General features: G+C 32.5%; 1 protein-coding gene across 2 annotated transcripts; it reads left to right on the plus strand.

Annotated features, from left to right (window-relative positions):
• Positions 1-137: 137 nt before the first annotated feature.
• Positions 138-23,526, plus strand: LOC127879319 (interaptin-like). Of its 2 annotated transcripts, XM_052426094.1 has the most exons (15): positions 138-733; positions 8,073-8,228; positions 10,248-10,412; positions 10,768-10,980; positions 11,357-11,458; positions 12,189-12,287; positions 13,527-13,622; positions 13,908-14,024; positions 15,827-16,025; positions 16,344-16,499; positions 17,018-17,089; positions 18,140-18,193; positions 19,692-19,793; positions 19,977-20,053; positions 22,493-23,526. In XM_052426094.1, exons 1-15 carry the CDS (start codon positions 660-662, stop codon positions 22,695-22,697), a joined length of 1,887 nt encoding a protein of 628 aa, XP_052282054.1. In that variant the 5' UTR covers positions 138-659; the 3' UTR covers positions 22,698-23,526. The 2 variants fall into 2 exon arrangements, with proteins under 2 accessions (XP_052282054.1, XP_052282055.1); XM_052426095.1 differs by lacking the exon at positions 17,018-17,089 and having other exon boundaries at positions 142-733.
• The last annotated feature ends 323 nt before the right edge of the window (positions 23,527-23,849 follow it).

Below are 23,849 nucleotides of genomic sequence, written 5' to 3' on the forward strand. Positions count from 1 at the left end.
TGAAAGGTATCGCTTATTCTATTGACATAACACCTTGTCGATCAATATAAACACCGGACATCGGTCCCACACAAAGGACCTTTTAATCAATCCGTCACATTTATAAGGCAAAACTCATGTTTGATTAAGGAAGATAACTTCCATAAAATGTCATCGTAAACAGTGATAAAACGCATTAAATAGTTTAAAAGTTTAAGAGCGTTTAAACCAATGCTGACTAGCGTCAGCGTAGCTTACCCAAGCGTTTGATTAAACCTTGATATTTTATGGTCATTTGTAGCATAACGTAGTTTATAAAGAAATACCTTATGCGATACTCATATCGATGCGTGTTGGATTTCAAAATGTAAAGGTCGTTTATCTGAACAAGATGAAATGATAAAACACATGTTATCTTTATCTCAAAGTTTTGAACGAATGCGCGTAATTTCAGGCTTGTCAAAGGCGAATGTAAACATACCTTGAAGGGAAGTTATATGCAATTGTAAAATTGACAACAGATATGTACCGTATTGCATGTGACAGGAGTGCAAATCGAAACTGCTTGTGAAAAGACAAACTTGAAAACATTGCGGAATTATTTAAAAGACGTGCACATCGTAGTGTTATTTAAATAGTGCCTATATGCGATAAATATAAGATTAATTGGATATCTAAGAATGAGTCTATTTTGTGGAGGTAAAAAGCAGAATAAAGGCAAAAGAGGAAAGCGTGATTCCAGTCCCGCTTACGGGTAAGAAATGAGTTCCCTTGCGTAGTTGATTGATATGGGCCGCGCTCTGGGAAAACAGGGCTTAATACATGTTCGTAAAGTGCCGCCCCAGATAAGCATAAGCAGTCCGCCAAGGCTCATTAGCCACAACATTGTCCGCTTTAATGGACTTTTTAGCTTAAAATCAGTCTCTTCTAAACGAAAATCCGGTCTATGCTGAAAATGTCGTCCCTGATGAGCCAGTGGGGACTGCTTTGGCTAATCTGGGACGAAACTGCTTTGGTTAATCTGGGACGAAACGTTGTTTTATTTTTATTTTTGTTTAAGTAATTAACATTTAAGAAGCATATTTTGATTTCAGTTTGTCTCTTCTGAATGTGATTTTGAAGTCACGACCGTCGTTATCTTTACGAACATTGTGATCACTTCCACATTCAATCCGAAATGTGTGGCAGCTCAGAAGCAATATCATCATAATGTTTCCTTAGCATGATTTTAAACACCAGTATTTTACAATATAAATGTACCTTTTTGTGGTGCAATAACGATCAGACGTTGTGTTTTAACATTTTAAACTGTACAGAAAACTACGTTATTTTTTTGGAAACTGAATATCAAATGACAACACAAAGTCCACTTTAAATCAGAAGAGAAAACAACGTTTGAAGCAATACACTCAACTAGGTACCTTATTTCAATTTAAGTCACTTGAGAAAGCATGGTTATATACAGCTCGAATAACGAGCTCCTTTTTGAGTTTGTATACACTCGTTTGTATGACACTATACATAAATATATCATTTTCATTTGCAGAAGATTTTGAAATTTGATACGTAGAGTACGTGTAAACGCGTTTTCCCACTTTTGCACGTCATTGGCATTAAAAACCATACATTGTATATAACTTTTGTAAAATAGAATACTATTCATACGTGTTTATCATATCGGTTAGAATGATGATTTAAGTTCTTAGATTGCAGTTATATGTATGTGGTTTCTGTCATAAGCCATTATCATATTAGCCACGTCTTCAATAATGATTAGTGCTGCTAATTAAGGTTTATATCCTTAATGAAAGGCTAAGTAATGTTAAAGGAAAAACATAACGTTTTGACATGCTCATATATTTCCTTCATAATTATCTGACTTGTAATTTAATGTATGCGCTGTTTTCCCACATTAGTTTTTCTTGTTTCATTCAACTTACACATGTTTGCATAAATCTGTATTCACTGCAGTATCTGTCATATTCAATTTTTAGGTCGCTCGCGGTGTGAAGGCAGTCAACCAAAATAATTTACATTACCTCAGACTATGTTACGAGATAACAAATAAACGGGCGTTAAGTTTCACTCCTTGTCACTTCTAAAGAAGTGTAGGCTTTCAAAATGTATATGAAATACTCGCGTTGAAATCAGTTACATAGTCATCATTTAGTAGCCTATCAATGCAGCAATATAGCGTTGCAAACTGGTCGGTAATTGATACAGCGGCAATTTAAGACATTCACAACTTTTACGAGCTGAACTTCGCCTAAATAACGACGTTCCTATTTACCTGACTTTTGTATATCATGTTGATAACCGAAAAGCTTTTAGACATTCCGACTTTACAACCCAAGTTAACTGCGTCAGTGTGCAGTCCATGTTAGAAAATTCTAAACGCTGATGATGATGATGAAGGTGGTGGTTGAGTTGGTAGGATTGGCAGTGATGTCGGTGATGATAACGATGATGCAAATAGTGATGATGATAATTGTGTAATTAGTGGTAGTGTGGATGAGACAAAATATCAAAAATGTTTATCATAATAATCATCAGAATTAACATTATTATCAGCATTATAAAAAGTAGCAGCTACAGCAGCAGCAATAATATATAAAGCATTATTGTTTCGACTATTAATAGAAGTTTTGGAAAATTCAAAGTTCAGTTCAGCCATGTTTAACTCAACGAATTGAAGGTAATTAGACATACGCGTTTATACATGTATGTCTTCTCAAAACACAATGATGTCATGTTCATGTGATGTGTCTGAATAAATTGTTGACCTGTCATTCATTCAAAGTCATGCTTCACGTAGACCTATATATAACAGGCGAAACATTAGCCTATAAATGGCAGGTTTATGGTATGGTAGAGTGTAGCCTCAAAAATCAATGGATCGGAAAATTCAATCCGCGTTTTAATTCTATCTTAACCTTAAATCGGTTTTGATAATATTTTGATTGTAAAGATTAAACCATCAATCTGGTCGATCGAATATTTGACATCATTTAGTGTAGCATGTGTATCAAGTTACTGAACAAAAGAAAGGATCATGACATTTGAGCCGATCTTTTTAGGGTTATTACGTACCTGTTTCGTTGAACGTAGACATGTTTTGTTGCGCTAAGGGTTGTTTATTGTTGTCGCGTTTCTCGTAGGTAATCCAATAGGCCAATTAAGTTAAATTTGGGTCGTATTTTAATTCTAAATACTGTTTTTATGGCTCGTTAAATATTTAATGACCGGACATATCGTATTGGGATTTTCGTTGATTTAACCCATTTAAGCGTCTAGAAAAAAAGGCCTTGGCGAACAGCGTAGACCCAGATGAGACGCCGCATGATATGGCGTCTCATATGGGTCTGCGCTGTTTGCTGAAAGGAATTTTTGTAAGAAATATTCTAATTATAGAAATAAAGATACTAAACATCCCTAATTTTGGAAATAAATTGATCAAATTTAGAAGGATGGGAGAGTCCACTAGGCATAAATGGGTTAATGCGGAATGATTCATCTGTATTGAATGTTTAAAGGCAGCTTATGCTTAAATACGTGGGAACAAATGCATATTTTCGTACACTTGAATGCACATTTCCTTAATTTGATATGATCATACGCATACTGCATTTCATAATCGGATTATTTAAAGCAGTTCACTTTAAACGGAATTTTAATTGTAAAGTATAATTATATATGAACATTTAATAGCCAATTTGACATGCATTTCTTTCAGACTGAACACAGTTATGCGCAGTAGTAACTCTATACTCAACGGATTTATAGCTTATTCACTGCATTTAGGGTAATGCTCGTTATGAATTCAACTCTTATCTTACTTATGAAGGCTGTTTATTTGAGAAGGCCAGGCGGCAGATTAGCCGTATCTGAAAGTATTAGCGTGTTTGTAAGATAAGGCCACAACTACTAACCACCACAACTACAAGGGTCGGTATTTAACACAATATAGAGGCAACGAAACCTATCTGACTTAGATTAGGTTAATTTCAAATCTGTATTAATTGAGCGTGTGCAATTCCAGGTTTTGACTATGTTCAACCCTTTTTTATTTTATCCTCAATTTTTGTATCACACAATCTTTTACTTCGAATTTCCGAATTTTACGAATATGCAATTAGATGCACTAATCTTCCCAGTCTCTGCTTTACATTATTTTCTCTTTTTTTTTAATTTGATAAAGAAAATATCGCAAACGTAATAGTTATTGGATTTCATATTTAGCAAATATGATTGCACACTCAACCTGGAATACAAAAACAAACGTTTCGGGTCGGCACAATAATTAGGTCGGTGAGGAGAGTGGAAACAATCAATGCCTGAACATATTCTCAAAGTTTACTTCGATTTTGAATTATATATTCTCTCAATCGATCTTTAGCCATCTATGGCAGTAGTTAAACCAGAATCACACAATTATAATCAAATATGGCAAAGCTAGTGGCACCGTAATTTCTAGTTTCTGTGTGGTGCAAACGATGAACACAAAAAAATATTTCCGATATAAGCAAGTCGTGGTCAATGCAACTGTCTCGGCCATAACAGAATCTGAGTTTCTCCAGACATTCCCGATGGTTACAATTCGGAAGTAATTAAGTGATTCGTACAATCGTTTGCCAGACGATAGCAATGCACGTGACAATATTTTGTGTGCGCATTTTTGCTTCACTGTAAACAACTGTTAGTCTGTTACCGCTATCTTAAAATATTAATGGGTCCCCATGGATTCTTTTGTCAACCCAGTGGAAGACGCAACACTTTCGCAATTTTATTACAATAACGGTAATTGCATCCATTGTCGTGAAATCAATAGTAAACTAGCCAGAGAAGCGTTGATAAAATATGCAGCATAATGTATTGATGCAGTTATGGTAAATTGTGTAATGTAAATACAACCATATTTACTTACTGACAATGAAGTATTGAAACTGTTATTTTGATTAGTTTTATTGTGTTTTTTTATCGTTCGTCTATTGTTTCCTATTCATGTCAATATCTAGATTTAATGAAATCCGATACAAACGAATATGTCACAGTATGTTTCCATAAGATGAAATCATGTTGATTGTTGCTGGAATGTCCTCATCGTTCTTTTGCTACGCAATAGTGTTTGTTGAATTAGTTATTTGGCATCGGTAGCCATTTTACAGACTTGCCCAAACACAGCGTATTCTTTGAAATATTTAGCATTTCAATAGCCTGAATATTAAAAACACTCCCCATCGAGATATTTGTGTGACCCATTCATTTATGTGAATGTTAGAAAATTATGTTGCCTACAAAATAAAAAATACTTTAAGAATGGAAAACAAAGTTAAATGTTTTATACAACGGGAGCGTTTTTTGATGTACGGAACATAAAGTTTGGTTTTATGTGAACCATTCTTATAATACACTTCTCAGGCAGTGGGTATTGTATTTCTTGAGTGTACGGTGGTCTTTCGCGAGATGTTTGTAAGATTATTTTCACATCTTTTGACAGCCACCTGTCCGACTATCCTATTGCTTATCTCATTGCATGGGCAATCATTAATAAACAAAATGACACGCATCATGCAAAAATGTGAATCAATAAGTTCTGACTCGACAGCAATGCTGCTTTGTTTATCAAGCAAAGTACTAAATAAAGGGCTTTTTTGTGTGTTATAAATAATTTTCTGGTTTTCAAAATAAATACGTATAAACTGCGCATTAACGAGCAAAACATTAAGTCACCATCATATTTATTCATTTTTGTTGAAATGATATTGCGTCGCTAGTACTTTAAGCGTAATGCTTCCCATGTAACATTCAGAAGAAATTTATGACGTAAAAACTATTCTGTATTTTCATCGTACATATCGCGAACTGGCAAGCATAAATGTTGTCTTTTATCGTATCCGTTACCTTTATAACTTGGATATGCGATAATGAGTAATAACGGTTTAAAAAAGTGAAACAATAATCGTTCAGATACGTGTTTTGCTCCATTGTTGAGGTGTAAATTAACTTTAGAAAAGTGACCAACAGTGCCCTTCTATATAAAAGTACACAACTATTATATAACACAACTGTCGATATAATTAAGCTTTCAGCCCGACAATTGTCGTCTGGTTGCCGTCATTGCGTGACAGGTTTGCACCAATTAGTGAGAAATCACGTGAACATGATGGATGAATTAGGATTTAAATATAAATTGTTTCAACATAGTACTTCACGTTAACGAGAAGAAATGCTCGCATACATGCATGTACTGCTTTTTCAATGATCTATTTACCCGCTTCTGACGAAAATTGATCGCAGTCAATATGCGGCCAGCGTAGCAATGTTTCGTCATCTCATTAACGGACAATGTGCGGTTGCGCAGGCTGGTCTGGAGCTTCGCTGGCCGCAAATCGCATAAGACTTATTTTCGCAAGACGCGTGCGCCAAAACGAAGATATATAAATTATCCATAAGGTAAACGGACGTCATACGCACGTTGAAAATTTACATCAAATGTGTTTCAATGTAGATCATATTAATCTGTCGTATTAATGTTAAACATATTTTAACTGATGTAATATTTAAAAACAATTCGATTCCTCATTTAAATTAAACTACACCAACCAGATATTTGAGATGTTTTGGGTTTTTTTGAATAATTTTCTTAATACCTTACGTTTTCTAATCTAAAAAAGTATACATCAGAGGTATAAACCACACGTATAAAGCAAACTGTCAATAAAGCTTAGGTCCCAAATGAACATGAATTGTATTGTTATCTGATAAAGATTGTGTCATGTTAACACATAGTGCAATTAAGACATTCCCCGGAGGCAATACTGCGTCTTGCATACTCGTTTTTGATGTACATCTAACACTCACCAACCGTGGCATGTTGCCATTGCGAAATGGCGTTATTATGATAAATGCTTACGTGAATTAAAAATCATTCAATTGCAGCATCATAAATCATCCGGTAAGAAAAAATGTCGAAGTTCGTATTCTGTCAACGCATACTGAAGACATTTCATTTTCCTGCTCGAGAGCACGTAATTAGCTAAACTGGAAAACACAAATTTCTCAGTCGTTCGCTTATATAATAACGAGCCTATACTAAATTTGGCAACCCCAAAATCGTTATTTGCAGAGGGCAAGAGCAAAATATATCTGATGTTCATGTATATTGAGCATAGTTTTACATATTTATATGAGATGCGTGTTTGAAATCAACACCTCTGTATATATTAAATAATTAAATTTATTTCATGAACTTACGTACATTGTGTATTAAATCTGTAAATCTTTTTCATACAGGTATTTAAATTGTATTTATTAAAGACGAGCATTTCTTGACCATCATTATTCTCATAACACCTTCATACAAAATATAGGATAACGAGATTTTAACTACTGTATTCCTTTTCAAGTACGATTTTTACAAGCATATTACATATGAAGCACATTATAAACATAAGAAAATTATAACAAATGCAATGGCTCATACATGTCATTCTTTTACTCAACGGTTATAGTATATCTTACAATATTACTATCGTTCGGTAGCGCAGTGAACACTAAGTATTTTAATTATCATTGTTTAGATAAATGCAACATGTTGGTATCTCATTCTCAGTGTTATACATTTGCAAATATGTATTACATAAGTAATAACAATAGTGCCATAACCTGATCACAAAGTAAGCATTAACGAACTAACAGTTACAAAACATGTACAAAACATGAGTAAATCTCACAATCGTGATTGTGTTCTAGGCGATAAAGCTACAAGTTAGGTCACCATCATGGGAAATAAATGATTGGACAGTCAAACATACTTATGCACTTAATAACGTTACAATATGGTTAACATAAAACAATCGAATTACTGTACATGAACTTGTTAACTTCATTAAAACAAAATCAATACTTCTTTTTAAGCTAAACATTTAAAAATGTGTTCAGTGTTTTGTATGCATATGTCCTGTAAATAAACATTGAATATTTATTCCAATAAACAATTCTTTCGTCACAATGAATATGACAAGAAGATTTCGATACAAGACAATGAAATGATTTATGATTAGTTTACATTTCAAATTGTGGCCATATTTTAGCGCATCCCGTAATGATGAACTGCAGAGGGAGAAGAGCAGCCTTGAGAAGGAAATCGGAGACCTGAAAGAGCAAAAAGCCTCACTTGCCAATCAAATAAAAACTCAAAAGGATGAAGTTGCAAGAGAAAAGAAGACGGTCAAAGTCGATTTAGAAATGTAAGTTGCCCGATGGGTTTGTACTAAACACGCATTAAAGCAGTTTTACGTCATTCATAATCAAATGCAATCATTCTAGTTGTATTTAAATAACTTTTAATTTGTTTTAAAATACTATAAAGTTTAATTTTAACTTTCAATTAGCGTTCCTTTCTTATTCATGTCATGGATTGTGTAATTTCAAGAAAATTGTTCGTTTTAGTAAAAACGTTAATATAAATCTGTAAGCCATGAACATTAACGTTTTCGTAATCTGATGAAGATTGTGTCGTCTAAAAACGTATTGTAATTAAGACAACTCCCGAAGGCAAAAATATTTCTATTATTTGACTACTTCAAAACCGTATAAGTATAAAACAGTATTTGCGCGAGTTTAATCATTCAGTTGCAGCAGCATAAATCAAATGGTACGCAATCGTAGAACGCGTGCATTTAATCGGTAAAATGTCAACACATATCCATGTAGTCAGTCTCTTTTCAGACTCGAAACCACAGAATAGGCGGACAGAAAAAAAGAATAACATATGATATCTCAGTTGTTTGCGAACATTCAATCGGTTTTAAAACCAGGAAGACAAGGCGACATTTTTTATTCGTGAATTGCAAGGACCAACATAACTGTCTTATAATTGCGTATAACCGTATAGTATAGACGAAATATGTGACATAGATGCGTTTATGTTTTAACAATCTAATAATCATTTGTATGCCCCGAAGTATGACATATAGTGATCGGACTGTCCGTCCGTCTGTCCGTCCGTCTGTCCCTCTGTCCCTCTGTCCTTCTGTCCGTCACACTTTGCGTTTAGGTTTCGAAAAATGCTCATAACTTCTATGTCGCTTCAGATAGCAATTTCATATTTGGCATGCATGTGTATATGGACAAGGCCTTTCCATGCGCACACAAATTTTGACATTGACCTTGAGCTTAGGGTCCGCGTTTAGGTTTCGAAATCTGCGTTTAGGTTTCGAAAAAAGCTCATAACTTCTATCAAGCGTTTATAGGGGGCATAAGTCATCCTATGATGACAGCTCTTGTTTCCTCATTTTTTTATACTAGTTATGATATTTAAAGCATACATTTCTAAACCATCAAGATTATACCAGAACATCAGATATATATAAACCTGCTTAGTATTATTGAAGGGAATGCAATTTAATATAAGAATTATGCAACTGACTATTTCTTGTGTATACACGACTAATTATTATGCACTGGAACATAAATTGTTTTAAAGAAATAGAAATAGAATGTTCCGTCCATAAAATATGAAAAGACAATCTCGAATGTTTTGAAACACGCACATTGCGAGCTACTCAAGCCATATCAATTTCAAAGAATGTAAATAAAAACTCACTGGAATAGATCATTTGAGAATTAATTTGCACTTTTGACACCAATAACCCATATGCACTCTTCCACCAAAACTTCAATTCCTTGCTGAGTCTAGTTCAGTGTTCTTTTATGTTCTTTCTTTTCTTTCGTTTTTAATGTTAATATGTATTTGAACACTAAACAAAGTAGAATAATTAAAATTTTTACACGGTATTAGCGTATTACCTCCGTTTGAAAAATACAATGATGACAAAATGCGCATATATGAATCGTTACTTGTAAGTTCGTGCGGATCGATTGATAATACACCAGTGCGCATTATATTTAAAAGTTCGTTTGCTCTGATTTTGCATAACGATTTTATAAATCGTAACAATATCGATAAGACTGTTCCCAGACTTTTAAATATGCAAACACTTTAGTTGTTATTATATTGCTAAATTTAATTTAATTTTCCAGAAATTTTCAAACATCCGTACAAATGATTGTAGGCCCAATATTGTACAGATATTGAGTAAAAACCTTGTGCATGTACATTAAGTGCATTTACATGTATACGTTTTTATAATGAAAACACGTAAACAACAATTTTTCAGGCATAATGTTAAGAAAACCAGTTTTGATACAAGGAAACAATATCATTTAGAATTTCGTCATTTATGGACATATTTGTCGTATTTCAGTGCATCTGTAAATGAGGAATTAGCCAGACTGAAGAAGGAGAAGAACGACATTGATCGGGAAATCGGAAATCTACGACATGACAAAAATGAACTACAAAAACAAACAAAAGCTTTAAAAGAAGAGTTTGCAAGTGCTAAAAAGGCAGTCAATGTCGAGTCTCAGATGTACGTTGTCCAGTTGGCTCTGATGCATTACTTATTTGAAGCTGACATTGTTGACGTCATTTTTACGTCATTTTACTTATAATGTCGACTTTTCAAACATAAATTAACATGTAATATTTCGTTATGCATATCAATCTTACGGTGTGACAAGCCTTGGTTAACCTCGAGCTTTATCGTTTAATGTAAGAGAAAATGTATTTCAGTTTGATAAATATGCAAACTTGCAATTACCATCCCATATTCATATTTCGTTATGTCCTCTACTATTTTCTTCACAAACATATAACTGTTTACGGGTTAATAAAACGAGAAGTAATGTTTATGAAATAACTTTAACTATTGCCTGATAAAACAGACACCAACATCCTGACAAGGCAGCCCAAGAGGAGCAACTCAATAGTTTTAGCAAAAAACTTGAAGCTGAGAAGGTCGCTAAGGGCAAGGCACATGAGAAGATAAAAGCGATTGAAGAAGAGCAGACAAAGCTGAAAAACGAAATTGACAGCCTTAAGAAAATATCAGAACTAGAGAAGGCTCAGACAACAAAAGCCGAAGATGAACTAGATAAGTATGTTTACTGCTTTCAGTGATACAATTTTGGCTCGCAATGTAGTCTTATATAAAAAAAAAACTAGCGGTTTGTATAAAAATGTCATTCGTCATTAACTAAAATGAATGACTGTACATTTAGATATACCTTTACTGAAAGATCGCATTTGTTAAATATAAATACATGCATTTGATCAGTTTTGAAAAACATTAACTAAAACATTCACTTACACGAACGAGTGTATAACTAAATAACTTAACATGTTGAGCGGCAAAATGTCGCAGCGGAGTTGTACAAAATTAACGTCAACATCGTTTTACTTCTAAATAGATTTAGTTCGAGTCTAGTAAAGTACTAAGTTCATTGTGTTGCTTCAAACAAACAATAATTTCAGATACAAGAAAGAGAAGGCCAAACTTGAACAAGAGTTGGGCAGCACACAGAAGGAACTGGAGCTAGCGAGGAAGGAAAGCCACATTCCACGAAGCCCTACACGGTACGAGGATTGTAAAGACGTTGACATAGTTGTGAAGTATGTTGGCGGAAGTTGGATCACACAATGACCAACCTGGCCATATACTGTATGAGCACGCACTGGATATACAAAAATAAACTCACTTTATATAACTTATAGTGTTATGCAGCATGGAAAGAATACTGACATCGCCGGAACTAATTCCATTTAAAACCTGGAGAATATTAAACTTTGTCATACGCTGATTGTGTAATATGTTAACAGTTGTAATATATAGAACAAGTTGTTATATAATTTTTAATGAGGTAATGCTCTTCTTTGATTGTATAACAGCTTTCACACACTTAAATATACAGTGTAATTAATATGCAAATATATTGGTCTAATGTTCCAAATACGAACTTTAATATGTATGGCAATAACATTAGTTTGTTACTGTGTGTCGACCGTTGTTTTTTCGAATGTATCACTTTTATTTACCAGTTTATATAATATGTCTATGCATGATTTGATTAGCAAAATGCAGTCTTGTTAGAATCACGTACAGATAACGTGTCTTTTTATTACAGTATGCTGGATTTAACTGTTATGTAATACAAAGTTTCCTTAAAAGGGTGTATATCTTCTTACTTACAATTTAGGACACGATTCTAGAGATTAACACCATGTCAGCACAATATGCACCTCGAAGTGTGATGGCATAATAAAAGATCTATTTTATCATTATGATTTCAATCGATTACCCATATAGGGCTTCATCTGACGAGTGGAAGGATAAAATAGACAAAGCTGAAAGCGAGCTTCAAAAGGAGAGAGAACTTCGACTTGGAAAAGAGAGAGAAAATAGTCGGTATGACATAATTAAAAAAAAAAGCATTCGATCCACGATAAAACATTTGATCACTTTTTAATAAAATTTAAATAAGGGTGTCATTTCATATTTGTTTCAGATGTTTTACTCCTTTCCAATGCAGATTTATATTTTTAATCTGTGTGAACTATATAAAAGAGCTTGGGTGAATACTGTTAATTCTGTAAACGGGGTAGGGTATTTTCTTCCTCGCACATGATTAACACGATATCGATCATTGATGAATGTAAATATAACGTTACGTTTTAACAATGTAGATGTATGCTGAACAGCAAAATATGAAGCCTTTATGTTACTTGGAAAAGACACGCCTATTCACATTTGTTTGTTAATTTGTTATATAAAGGCACATAATTGACATTACAAAACAACAGACGTGAGTTTGACTATTCATTATTATAGAGACAACGTAACATTTTAACAATACTGTTTGTTTATAAAAAAAAATACAAAGAGTGAATGTTGCTTAGAATCGACTGTATACTTTATACAAGATTTATCATGCAACTACTCGCTGGAAATTCAAATGTATTCTTGATATCCATGAATCAGTCAAGTAAAAATTATATTTTAAAAGCACACACGTAGGAACAAAAAACTTAGTGTTAAAATATTATTACTACCTTCAATATATGTCACTGGGTTTTACAACAAGTATACATGTAACGCATTCAATTTAAATATAAAACTGATGTCTCGATTTATAATGTCGACTGGCACAACCATTTGACATACTCAAAGCGAAATCCCGATGAAAATACCCGTGTTCTTGTTCATTAAAAATGTATACCGTGCTGCAGACAGTTTTTTAAGCCATACAGTTTTTCATATGATGCTGTATCTAACACATGGTAACGATAACATTTAATGCGTTTTCATTAATTGCAAATGCTGCAATTGACATATCATAGCACATAGTTGTCATTTCCAAAATGATGTAGGGCACATTAAATAACGTCACTTTATCAAACTCCCTTTATAGCTTGTCAACATGTTTTCAAACTGTGAAAATTGCTCAATATGCTAGAACTTCTTCAAGTTAAATATTAAATGAAATAACAATTCTTTAAAAAATCTGTCATATATTTATGTCTGATATTAACTATGATTTTTATTTGTCAGTGATATTTTATTTGTAAAACCAAACATTATGTAAAACCAACAATTATCTAAAATACTATAACGTTTATACACAATTGTTTTCTTTATGATGTACAGCATTAACAGTGAAAATAAACTGCTTGTGGACGAGAAACAAAAATTGCAAGACGAAACCAATGCAATGAAAGCTAAACTCGAAGAGTCGTTAAACAGGTTTGCATATATCATTCGCTGACAAATTTAACATGTAAAAAATATCGTATGTACAGGTTATGTCTTGCATAAGAAAATTAAATTACATAAATTAATGTTCTTCTATCATTGAACTATGTGTTCCTTGTTTTTCTGTTTGTGCAATTTTCTACAAAACACAAAGCTTGCTCGTATCAGCTCATCTGAAATAAGCGGACAAAAAAATATGCTACGCAATTTTGTAAACTGCAAGTTCCTGATTCATTCATTTGTCCAGAACATTGATTTGGAGTAATGTTTTTTTAGCTTACGCACCCTCGAGATGAACCACAAAAATGAAATCAATCAGCTACAAGACAGGCTTCACCAGGAAAAGCAAAAGATAAAGAAGTTAGATGAAGAAAAGGACCAACTTTTGACGCGGTTAGTTCTAATAAAAGAAACATAGATGTTCATTATGTTTTTTTGGAAGAGAAAACATATGCATAAAAACCTAATCGTATTGTTGATAATAACAATACTAACAATAATTATTATTATTATTGTTATTTTATGTATTATTAATATTTTTATTATTTATTTATTTGTATTTATTATTATTATTATTATTATTATCATTATTATTATTATTAAAATTATTATTATTATTATTATTATTTTCCAAAATAGTACATTGCGAAAAAAATAAAGTAATAAGATCTTATATACTTGCTTTAAAGAGAAAAAAATATTAAAACATTAAAAAGTCTCATTTAAAAATGAAAAACAAAGAAGAAAGCACGTGTATTTTTGCGTTTCGCATGTCATTTGTATGCTTATACAAGTGTTTTTATTATTCATTTAGTATGTCATTTTTTTAATAAAAGGCAATTAGATAAAATACCTGAGTAAGTATTGAATATAGTATTTTATACTCTATATAATGAGCAAACTCACAATCAAAGCTTTTATTTAACTTCAATTTCTGAAATTTCTTAGCTAAAATCTTAACTGTCGTTGTTCTGAGTTCATTGAATATGCTTTAAAATAGCTACCTATGATCTAAATCGTTTTTGTTATATTTATACTGTTGATGGAATGGTTATGTTACTTTTTTTGTACAAACATGGGCAGATACTATGACTGCTCAAACTAGATTATTATAAAATGTAAGGTCAAGTATAAAAATAATCTAGATTTTGTTGATCATGATAAGCATAGAGTCGCTCAGACGTCGCTGCTTTTCTCATTCTCGATTGAAAGAATACGATACATAAACTTCGACAGAAATAACATAATATGTAAACTTTGCTACAAAAGAGTAATATAATCCGTTTCATCTTTGTTCTCGTTTGTACTATGTATCACTTTGGAGAAAAAACAATGCCACATGTTGTAACTACCATTAAGACAATATTGCGCCCTTTTCATGTCATTTGATAAATCTGGATTGTTCAGATGACTCTTATAATCTTTGTACTATGCCATGTACGACATTTACAAACTTTAGACAATATTGCTTCTTCTTCTTGTATCTTTGTAAATATTGTATTTTCCTCAACATATTACTTACTAACACTTATTTTTGTATAAATGTACATCTAAATAATTGGTTATTTATATTCGAAACATGTATTATAGCTGGCAATTTTTCGTGTTTTCTGAATGTACACCGCAGGACTTTTCGGTATAAACACAATTAAGTACTTTTTTGCAAGTTACGAACTGAATTGTTATGCCGATTTACCGAGTGAACCAATAAACGACGATATCCATTGTAAACATCAGAAATATTCCATTTTCAATTGTTAAGAATGTGTTTCCTTATTTACTTTCTTTAATGATTGAGTTAGGCATTGCTCAAAACATTTAAATATTGAAATATTGTATTTATGTAATTGATAGAGAATAATATTTTAAACATTTAACAATTGCTTAAATTCAGATTAATAATACTACTACTACAATTATTATTATTATTATTATTATTATTATTATTATTATTATTATTGTTATTATTATAATAATTATTATTATTATCATTATTATATTATTATTATTATTATTATTATTATTATTATTATTATTATTATTATTATTATTATTATATTATTATTATTATTATTATTATTATTATTATTAAAATTATTATTTATTTATTTTTGAATTTCTATTATTATATTATTATTATTTATAAGTAAAATCATAATTAATGTTTTACTATTCAATGTTATTAAACCTTACAGGCTGAGTTCTTCGACAGCAGCCAAGGTGCTTGATTCTAACCCAAATATTGCGGATCTCAGCGATCCAAACAGGCCACAGAAGATCGCTGAGAAGTTCTCCCAGGTATATGATGACCAATGGACAGACGCCATGGAAAATTTGGAGAAGTTGGGAACAAACGAAGAACGGAACATCAAGATATTAATTGACCTCTTGACTGTAAGCGTTGCTGTTTTTTACTTTACACGCATGTTTCATGTTACATATTCGTCTCCAACCGGACTTTGCAAGATGCAAGAACTATTGATTGTCCGGACATGTGCCTGTCTGTCTGTTTTAAGAAAATCAAGAAAAAAATCACCTAAATGTTATTCTGACCGAATTGACATGAACTTTACTATGAAACATTATACTTGTACTAATAAACGTTTTTTATAGATGTAATCCCCTTTTTTAAGGAGATGATGACTTTCCAAGTTTATTTTAATCCAACTGTAGTATCAATTGTAATTCTGATTTATTTTTCTTGATCTTCAGACCATTTACAGTCATTGTAAAGAATCATCGGACAACCAAAATTCTCGTATCGAGGAGGATCTTTTTCTTCCACCGATGGAAAGCCACTCGTCCACGTCTGAACCGAATGGAACCGAACAATTGAAATCTCCTATAAGCACTAAATCCCATTCAAAGGTATTTAGTATCTTTACGCGTTCATGCTGTTTTGTTATTGTGTTACCTAAGTCGATGAATATGTTGCACAACTACGAAGAACTTTTATATCTGTGTGTTTGAGGCAGTTAGGCTATGGGATTTTTGCTTGTTATTTGAGAGTTGCTTTCTGTAGTACTTTGTAGTAAAAAAAGATGTTTTCCTTCTTTTTTCTTTTTTTTCTGTTAGGTTTTTCTGATCAGAGCTGTGTGCTTTGCTTGCATTTCATAATATAGTGATCTCTTTATTTTGTTTATTATGTCCGAATTGTACGGTTGTGTGCATTTGACCCATTCAAACTTCTGGTTTGTTTCATATTTATCACAGCACACAAATACAATTCCAATAAGATTGGGTTTAAGTTTTAATCTATGATTTTAATAAAAAAAACGTTTCTCGCTAAATATTATGAAACCCGTCGCCTAATGTTGCCTTTTTACCTACCGTCATTTAGTTGTATCATCCTTTTTTCCAATCACCCGTTGCATGTTTTCCCTTAGATTCCAAGATTCTCTTCCCATAAGGGTGGTAGACCGGCACTGCCAAACCTTGTCACAGAGAAAACAACTGTAGTAAGTTATTTCTGACCTTTGTAATGTATCCAATGTGCTTTTTCATCAAAAACAGCAACCATACGCATATATGTATAACTACATGCATAAAGTGGAAGAAAAATAGTTGTGAGACGTTTTATTGTGTTCATAGGACAAAACTTCAGTACAATTAAGAAAAAATGCATTTCTTCAAATTACCAAAAATAACTGTTTTATATGTAACAAATAGCCGTGTATGGTTGCATTTGCTATATTGCTCAAATCCTGTCTACTTCGGTATGTATTGCAGCATAGAATTATATTTAAGCGTAATGTAAATGATTATCCATCTTCGTGCCTTTACCAAGACCTTTAACACAAACAATATATGATAAAACTGTCTTTTACACAATACTGTGACTTTGGTATGTATGTCACTTATCGTGTGTCTCTGGAATGCAAATAAAGTCTGTTGGATATTAGGCAATTAAACAATTGAATGGATTGTTCTAAAAAAAATATTATTAAGTCCATTTGTCCGGTTAGTACTTATGTTTTTGTGTAGATAAAAACAATATGTAGATATTTTATAATTTATTGCTCCTATGTGTTTAATACAGTCCTAAATTCATTTAACGATCCGTAGCACTTGTTATGTTTAAAGGTGGGAGAATATTTTTGTTTATTTTCTTGCTCTTCTCTGTTTAAGGTTTTCAATCTTATTGTTACATTATTTATAACATTATTAATATTATCATGTTATTTGTTATAACATTATAATTCATATTATTTATTTTATATAAGTTCGGGAACCTTATAGCTTTTGCTTACTGCTCTTTCCCTATTCAATCAGTTCCTGGAATGCTTCAATTAATTTTATTGTATACATTTTCATAATCATAAATTCATATGAAGAGGCCTTAAAAATTGTTATTCATATACGCTCTCTGTGTAACTTTTCCTAATTACAATGCCTCTAAAATCGGTACACGTTGGTACTTTTTACTTTAACAATTCACTTTTAATGCCAATCTATGTTTACATGTACCACTATAAACCTAACCACGTGTACTTGTATGCCGTGTATAGGAGGTTGTCACGCCTACAAAAGAACGACAAACGCGTGCCCACTCTGTACCAAAGGTAAGGCCCAGCCAGTGACATGTATTCCAACATGAAATACGTTCGGTGGGTATTTGATGAGAATTTTATCATGTTTATGTTTCGGGATAAATACTGCTTTTTTTTACTGTATCCACGATATCATAGATTGACTCGGTACTGCAATTTGATATATTTTAAGTCGATTGTATAATCGTTCTTTGTATTCACATCATAAAATATATAGACAGTATATGTCTTTTTTAGATATTAAACGTCTTCTAATACGTGTATATTCTGAAAAAAGTGACGTGTATACAATGCACAACGTAAACAAATGGACCCAATAACATTTAATTAGAGCGATTATAATTGGAGCGATTAATCGTCTTCACTCTTCATTTATGGTAGCACAGAAAGTTTCGCGAAAACATTGCCTTAACTAATTAGCATTCACGAAAAAATCGTAATACAGCTTATTAATTTCGATATTTATATGAATATCAAATTACTGTTTACGAAAATACTTCAGCGTTAAACTAAAATTGCATAAAGGTGAGGTTTCCAGATCCTCGAATTATCTGAACACAAATGTATCATGAAACATTACCGCTAACGTAAATCATAACATTTTGATATTTCAGATATCACTTAATCCGGAGATCTTCTGCAATATCTTGGGCCACGCATTGCATCACGATAATTATATGAAAGCGTAGAATGTCTAGGACTTGTAACGTAGTTTGGCAATATATTTTCTTTTTTTAATCAATGTAAGCAATATGTTCATACCAGCAAATATGACTCCTACCTAACTAAGAAAAATATTGAACATATAATTGTTTACGGATAATCATCAATGGAAATAGGAAAATTAATAAATCTTTTCTTTTTTTTTTTGTTTTTTATCGATTATTGAGCAAAACATATATTATCGCATAGCGTTAAACTACTTTTTTAATTTAAAAAAGAATCCTTGGTGAAGTGGTCACCTGTTTGCTTTTGCATATTTAGGTAACGGGTTCGCACCAAGGCAGGAACATTTTGTATATTATCTTTTTCATATAATTATTTTGTTTAATATTCGAGGAATTACAGTTTTGTAAGTCGATTCATTAAAAGACATTTTTATTTCTACAAACACTTAAATGCTTGCGATAATTTCTTAGCGTTTGCGAAAAGATTCGTGTTATCAAATAAATAGTACAATAGTTATCTAGACAGCACGTTTACGTTTGCTAACATCGTGGTAATAATCTGACACCGTGAATCTTTTGGAATCCATGTTACCATTCAATGTTGCCCGAGGTATTCCGCAATATCACTCGTATGCGAAATTTTATCATGATTATTGTATGTTAGCGTTAACTTTAACACGTTCATATCCCCGTTACGGTTAAGGTTTGTGAACACATTTTCGTTGATTCTTAAACATATTCACGTTAACTAAATAGCGTTTGCGAAAAGAAAACGGAATACTGTTTGACAAAAAAAGAATATCTTAAACCTGCAAATAACACATATTGGATGTGTTTCATAGGTGAAAGGTGAAAAAATGCCTGAAGTGCCGGTAGAGGTAAAGAAAGGGATCAAGGAATACCGTAAGAAGGTTGCTAAACAAGTGGTTCCCGTGATTGAAAAGGTAAATTGACTTAATTTCATACCATCCAAACCCATAATTTTAAATGCAAAAAACGTCATGGCAGCGATCGATTTCTGTCAGTAGAGAAAATTTAAATGTGAACGTATGCCCGCTTTACATCGTCATTCAACTATTGTATGATCGGTGAAAACAAAACAAAATGTATCGTGTTATTTGTTTCAGGAAGTTCTAGCTAAACTCAGGCGAATGGAGGAATTCGGAGACAAGGTCGTTGATGTGTGTTTGCCGTACATTAAGAAGTGAGCACCGAGTATTGTTGAATTATACATAGTAAATTAGTAAAACATATCTGTTTAATGTACAAGATAAGTATTGATGAAAGGCATCAAAAGGCGTCGGGAATTTCAGTGTAAAAGGCACTCAATGAAGTTACATGGAACGATTTTTTTCTACTGTAAATATTAATATATTGGCCGATTATTTTGAACAAAATAGAAAAAGATACTGGTATAACCATCATCTATGATTTTGTGTTATAACCCCAAATAACCATTATCTATGATGTTGCGTTATAACTCCCAAATAACTATTATCTATGATTTTGTGTTGTAACCCCCAAATATTTCATAGTTCATTTTATTTACATTGGTTTCCTTTTTTACTGGCATCCCGTGTGCAGTTTGCATTAATGGAACAGAAATGTGTAGGTTTTAAAAAATCTGCTTCATCTTTAAGCGTATTTCATATTTTTCTCAACTTCAAGGGGAGATGATACTGATCTTATTCTTACGTTGCTCTTTACGATATGGGTTGAGTACTCATTGATATGAAAACACTGTAAAAGTTTTGATGTGTTAACAACCCCCCCCCCCTCACACATATTTTTCATGGGCATAATAAAAACAAAAAATGGTTACAATAAAACAGCATATTTATTTAAACTAAAATGTTTACATCAAAACAAAAAGTAAACATAGAACACAAATATAATTATTTGATTCTACTGGGGCTCGAACCTTGGGCCTCTCACATGTGAAGCGAGCGTGTAACCACTACACTACGGAACCACTTAAAAAAATCACCTTCTTACTAAGATATTAATTAGCTATTAATAGTCGGTTTAAATGTAAACACGGAAGTTAAACGCTGGATAGTGAGCGGGGTTAAAGGTCCATACCAAAGGGTCCATACCACTGGCAAGATACGGGTCAGGCCTGCGGCCTTTTTAGAATCTATATGTGGTTCTTAAAAAAAAACTGTAGAAGGACTTAATAGTAATGAGACTGGGGTGCTATGATGGTGCTCCTCATTGATAAGCGGCTGCTTCCTTTATCAAGACTCATTATTACAATTAATAATACGTGTCGCGCTTCACGCTCTATAGCTCCTTTATTAGTAAAAAAGTGGTTGCTAGTATAGTGAAACAAAGAAGTTTTGTTTTTATACAAAACCAGAAATTTTCACCGGTTCGCGTATTTGCCCAGTCCCTGTGATCTTTTTTATTGCCCAGTCCCTGTGATCAGTTATTAATTAAAATAATTAGCTTTGCATTATTGGCAATAATTGTTGTAGTAAATGTAATAGGCACAACTGCAGTACTTATTTACACTAATTAACACACAAAAAATCGCCACTATGCAAGATATTCTGACAACAAAAATATATACATTGATCCGTAAAATAACTTCCATAAGCGAAAAAAACGTATTACATACTAGTCGCCGCACTTCAGTGCGACGCCAATTACATATATATGCATTTACGACACCAGCGAAATTTACGTTTAATAAATTCTATCAGCCTATTTCTTTATGTCCATTTAAGTTGCAATAAAAAATTAATATCGTGATAAAATGGCAGAATTAGGATTTTGAAATTAACTATTCTAATGCGTGCTGACTTAAACTTGGTAAAACATTTCGATTAACATACGCATCAATTTAAAGGGGCCTTTCACAGATTTTGGCATGTTTTAAAGTTTGTCATTAAATACTTTATATTGATAATTGTAAACATTAAATTTAAAAGCTCCAGTAAAAGGTAAAAATAAAATTTAAAAAAGGAAAAAAACGTAGCCCGCAGCAGGGCTCGAACCAGCGACCCCCGGAATCCTGAAGTAAAAAACTGAGCTATCCTGCCAAGCATACATAACATGCGTATTTTATACGTTATATAAGCAATCTTCGTAGTTTCACAAATTTAAACGACAAAAACAGAGCTCTCAAAATTTTTAATCGTTTCGCGTTGCAACGCTTTATAATTTTTAGGTTTTGAAATCGTCAAAAGATGTATATAATGACTATATTAGACCATGGCAAATGTTCAGTAATACTGTTTCCTTACACATATCATAAATAAACCGAAAATTTGCGAATCTGAAACAACTTTTTTCAATTTTGTCAATTTACCAAACCGTGAAAAGATCCCTTTAAAGGGGATTGTTTATTCGTGTATGCATGTTTATGTCCGTTTCCATCTGTGTAGTTACTAGACACATGAAGCTGAAATTTCATGAGAATGATGCTTATTTAAAAGACAGCTACAGGTTTAAGAATTGCATTTAAAAGATTGTATAGATATTCTAACAAAAAATAAGATATTAACTATGTGTACTGTGGTCATGCTTTGTAGTATTGTTCGTTTATCGTATGCATTTTGTAGACAATTGGTCACTAGTCCATGCGAATATAAATGGGTTATTTCCTGCAGTTATTGTTAATGTATAACTTACAATGCAGATGCGTGGAGCTGTGTTGGATGATGTGTGTGCAAGACCCGCCTGCCGTGCTCGACTGGAGTGCTCAGGAAGGTGCCTTCAACGTTGATTTGTACCGGGCCTACACGAAATCCGGGAGCCAGTTGGAATTCGTCGTATGGCCAATTATTTATTTGCATGAAGGTGGGCCTGTACTGTTGAAAGGCGTTGCGCAAGGCAGGGATTAGAGAAGAGATACTTTTCGCCTTGTTGTCTGCCGTTATTTTTATGCGTTTTATGTAAAGGATTACGAATTCATACATTCATATCATTCTTATCATCAACGTAATCCACAGTGTATTTTTCTGACGATCCCAATACATCATAAAATCATGTATTATATTTCTGCTGTCGATATTACATCCGCTTAAACCAAAAGCAAAGACTGTTATAAAAAAAATAATACGTCAATCATTTTGAAACTTAAGCCAAATTCTCAGCTTAGTTATCAAATTTATACGGAAAACGTTGTGAACATAGTTTTTTGTAATAGTTTACCGTTATAAGTAATGTATAGAGTGTCGTTTGGTAATAATTTCGAAATGTTCATTCACTTCACTGTATTTAAAACATAATAAGCGTTAGCTAGAATAGTGTAATATGTTGTACTGTCTAATTAATTAATCATGATTCGCGTGTCATATCTACAGTTTTGCATACATAGTTTACCTCATTAGTTAATTAAACGCTTTTATGTGTATAACAATAATTGTCCCACTGTTCATTAGTTTTACAAAAGTTATTACTTAGAAGATGTCATTTCGTTGTACGAAATAAAGATTGCGTCATGTAAAACAAACTTGTAAAACAGCAAAAGTTAGAACTGAAACGTTACTATACTTATTGTTTTTCGTTTGAGAACAAACGGGCTATTCTGCAGATCGCCGTTCTGACTTGTATATGATGTTGAATTCGTTGTATATCGTTGTACATCATTGAATAATTATTGTATTTATGTTTTTCATTATTTTTTGACGAATATCATAAACGGCACTTTTATTCGGAGTTTAGTTCCGATATATTCACGCTCATGTTCAATGAAGCGTGCCTCTGTTTTTACCTTCACATATGATTACAGGTTGTATCCAATGTGCAATACTTTGGTCAAGTTTTGAATGCATATCTTCAACATTTGCACTTGTGTGTACTCAAAAACAACACTTGTTAGAATTCGGCTTCAGATATTTTCACAAACGTGTTTCTCTCATACACCTATTTAACGCATATATTTTTGTTACATATCAAATATTGTGGCTGTAGTGCATATCACTTACGTGTTTGACTTACACATAGCATGTACGATGTGTAAAGGTTACATACATATCAAACGTTTTTATGCT

Source organism: Dreissena polymorpha, chromosome 4 (genome assembly GCF_020536995.1).
Source record: "Dreissena polymorpha isolate Duluth1 chromosome 4, UMN_Dpol_1.0, whole genome shotgun sequence".
NCBI classification, from domain to species: Eukaryota; Metazoa; Mollusca; class Bivalvia; order Myida; family Dreissenidae; genus Dreissena; species Dreissena polymorpha.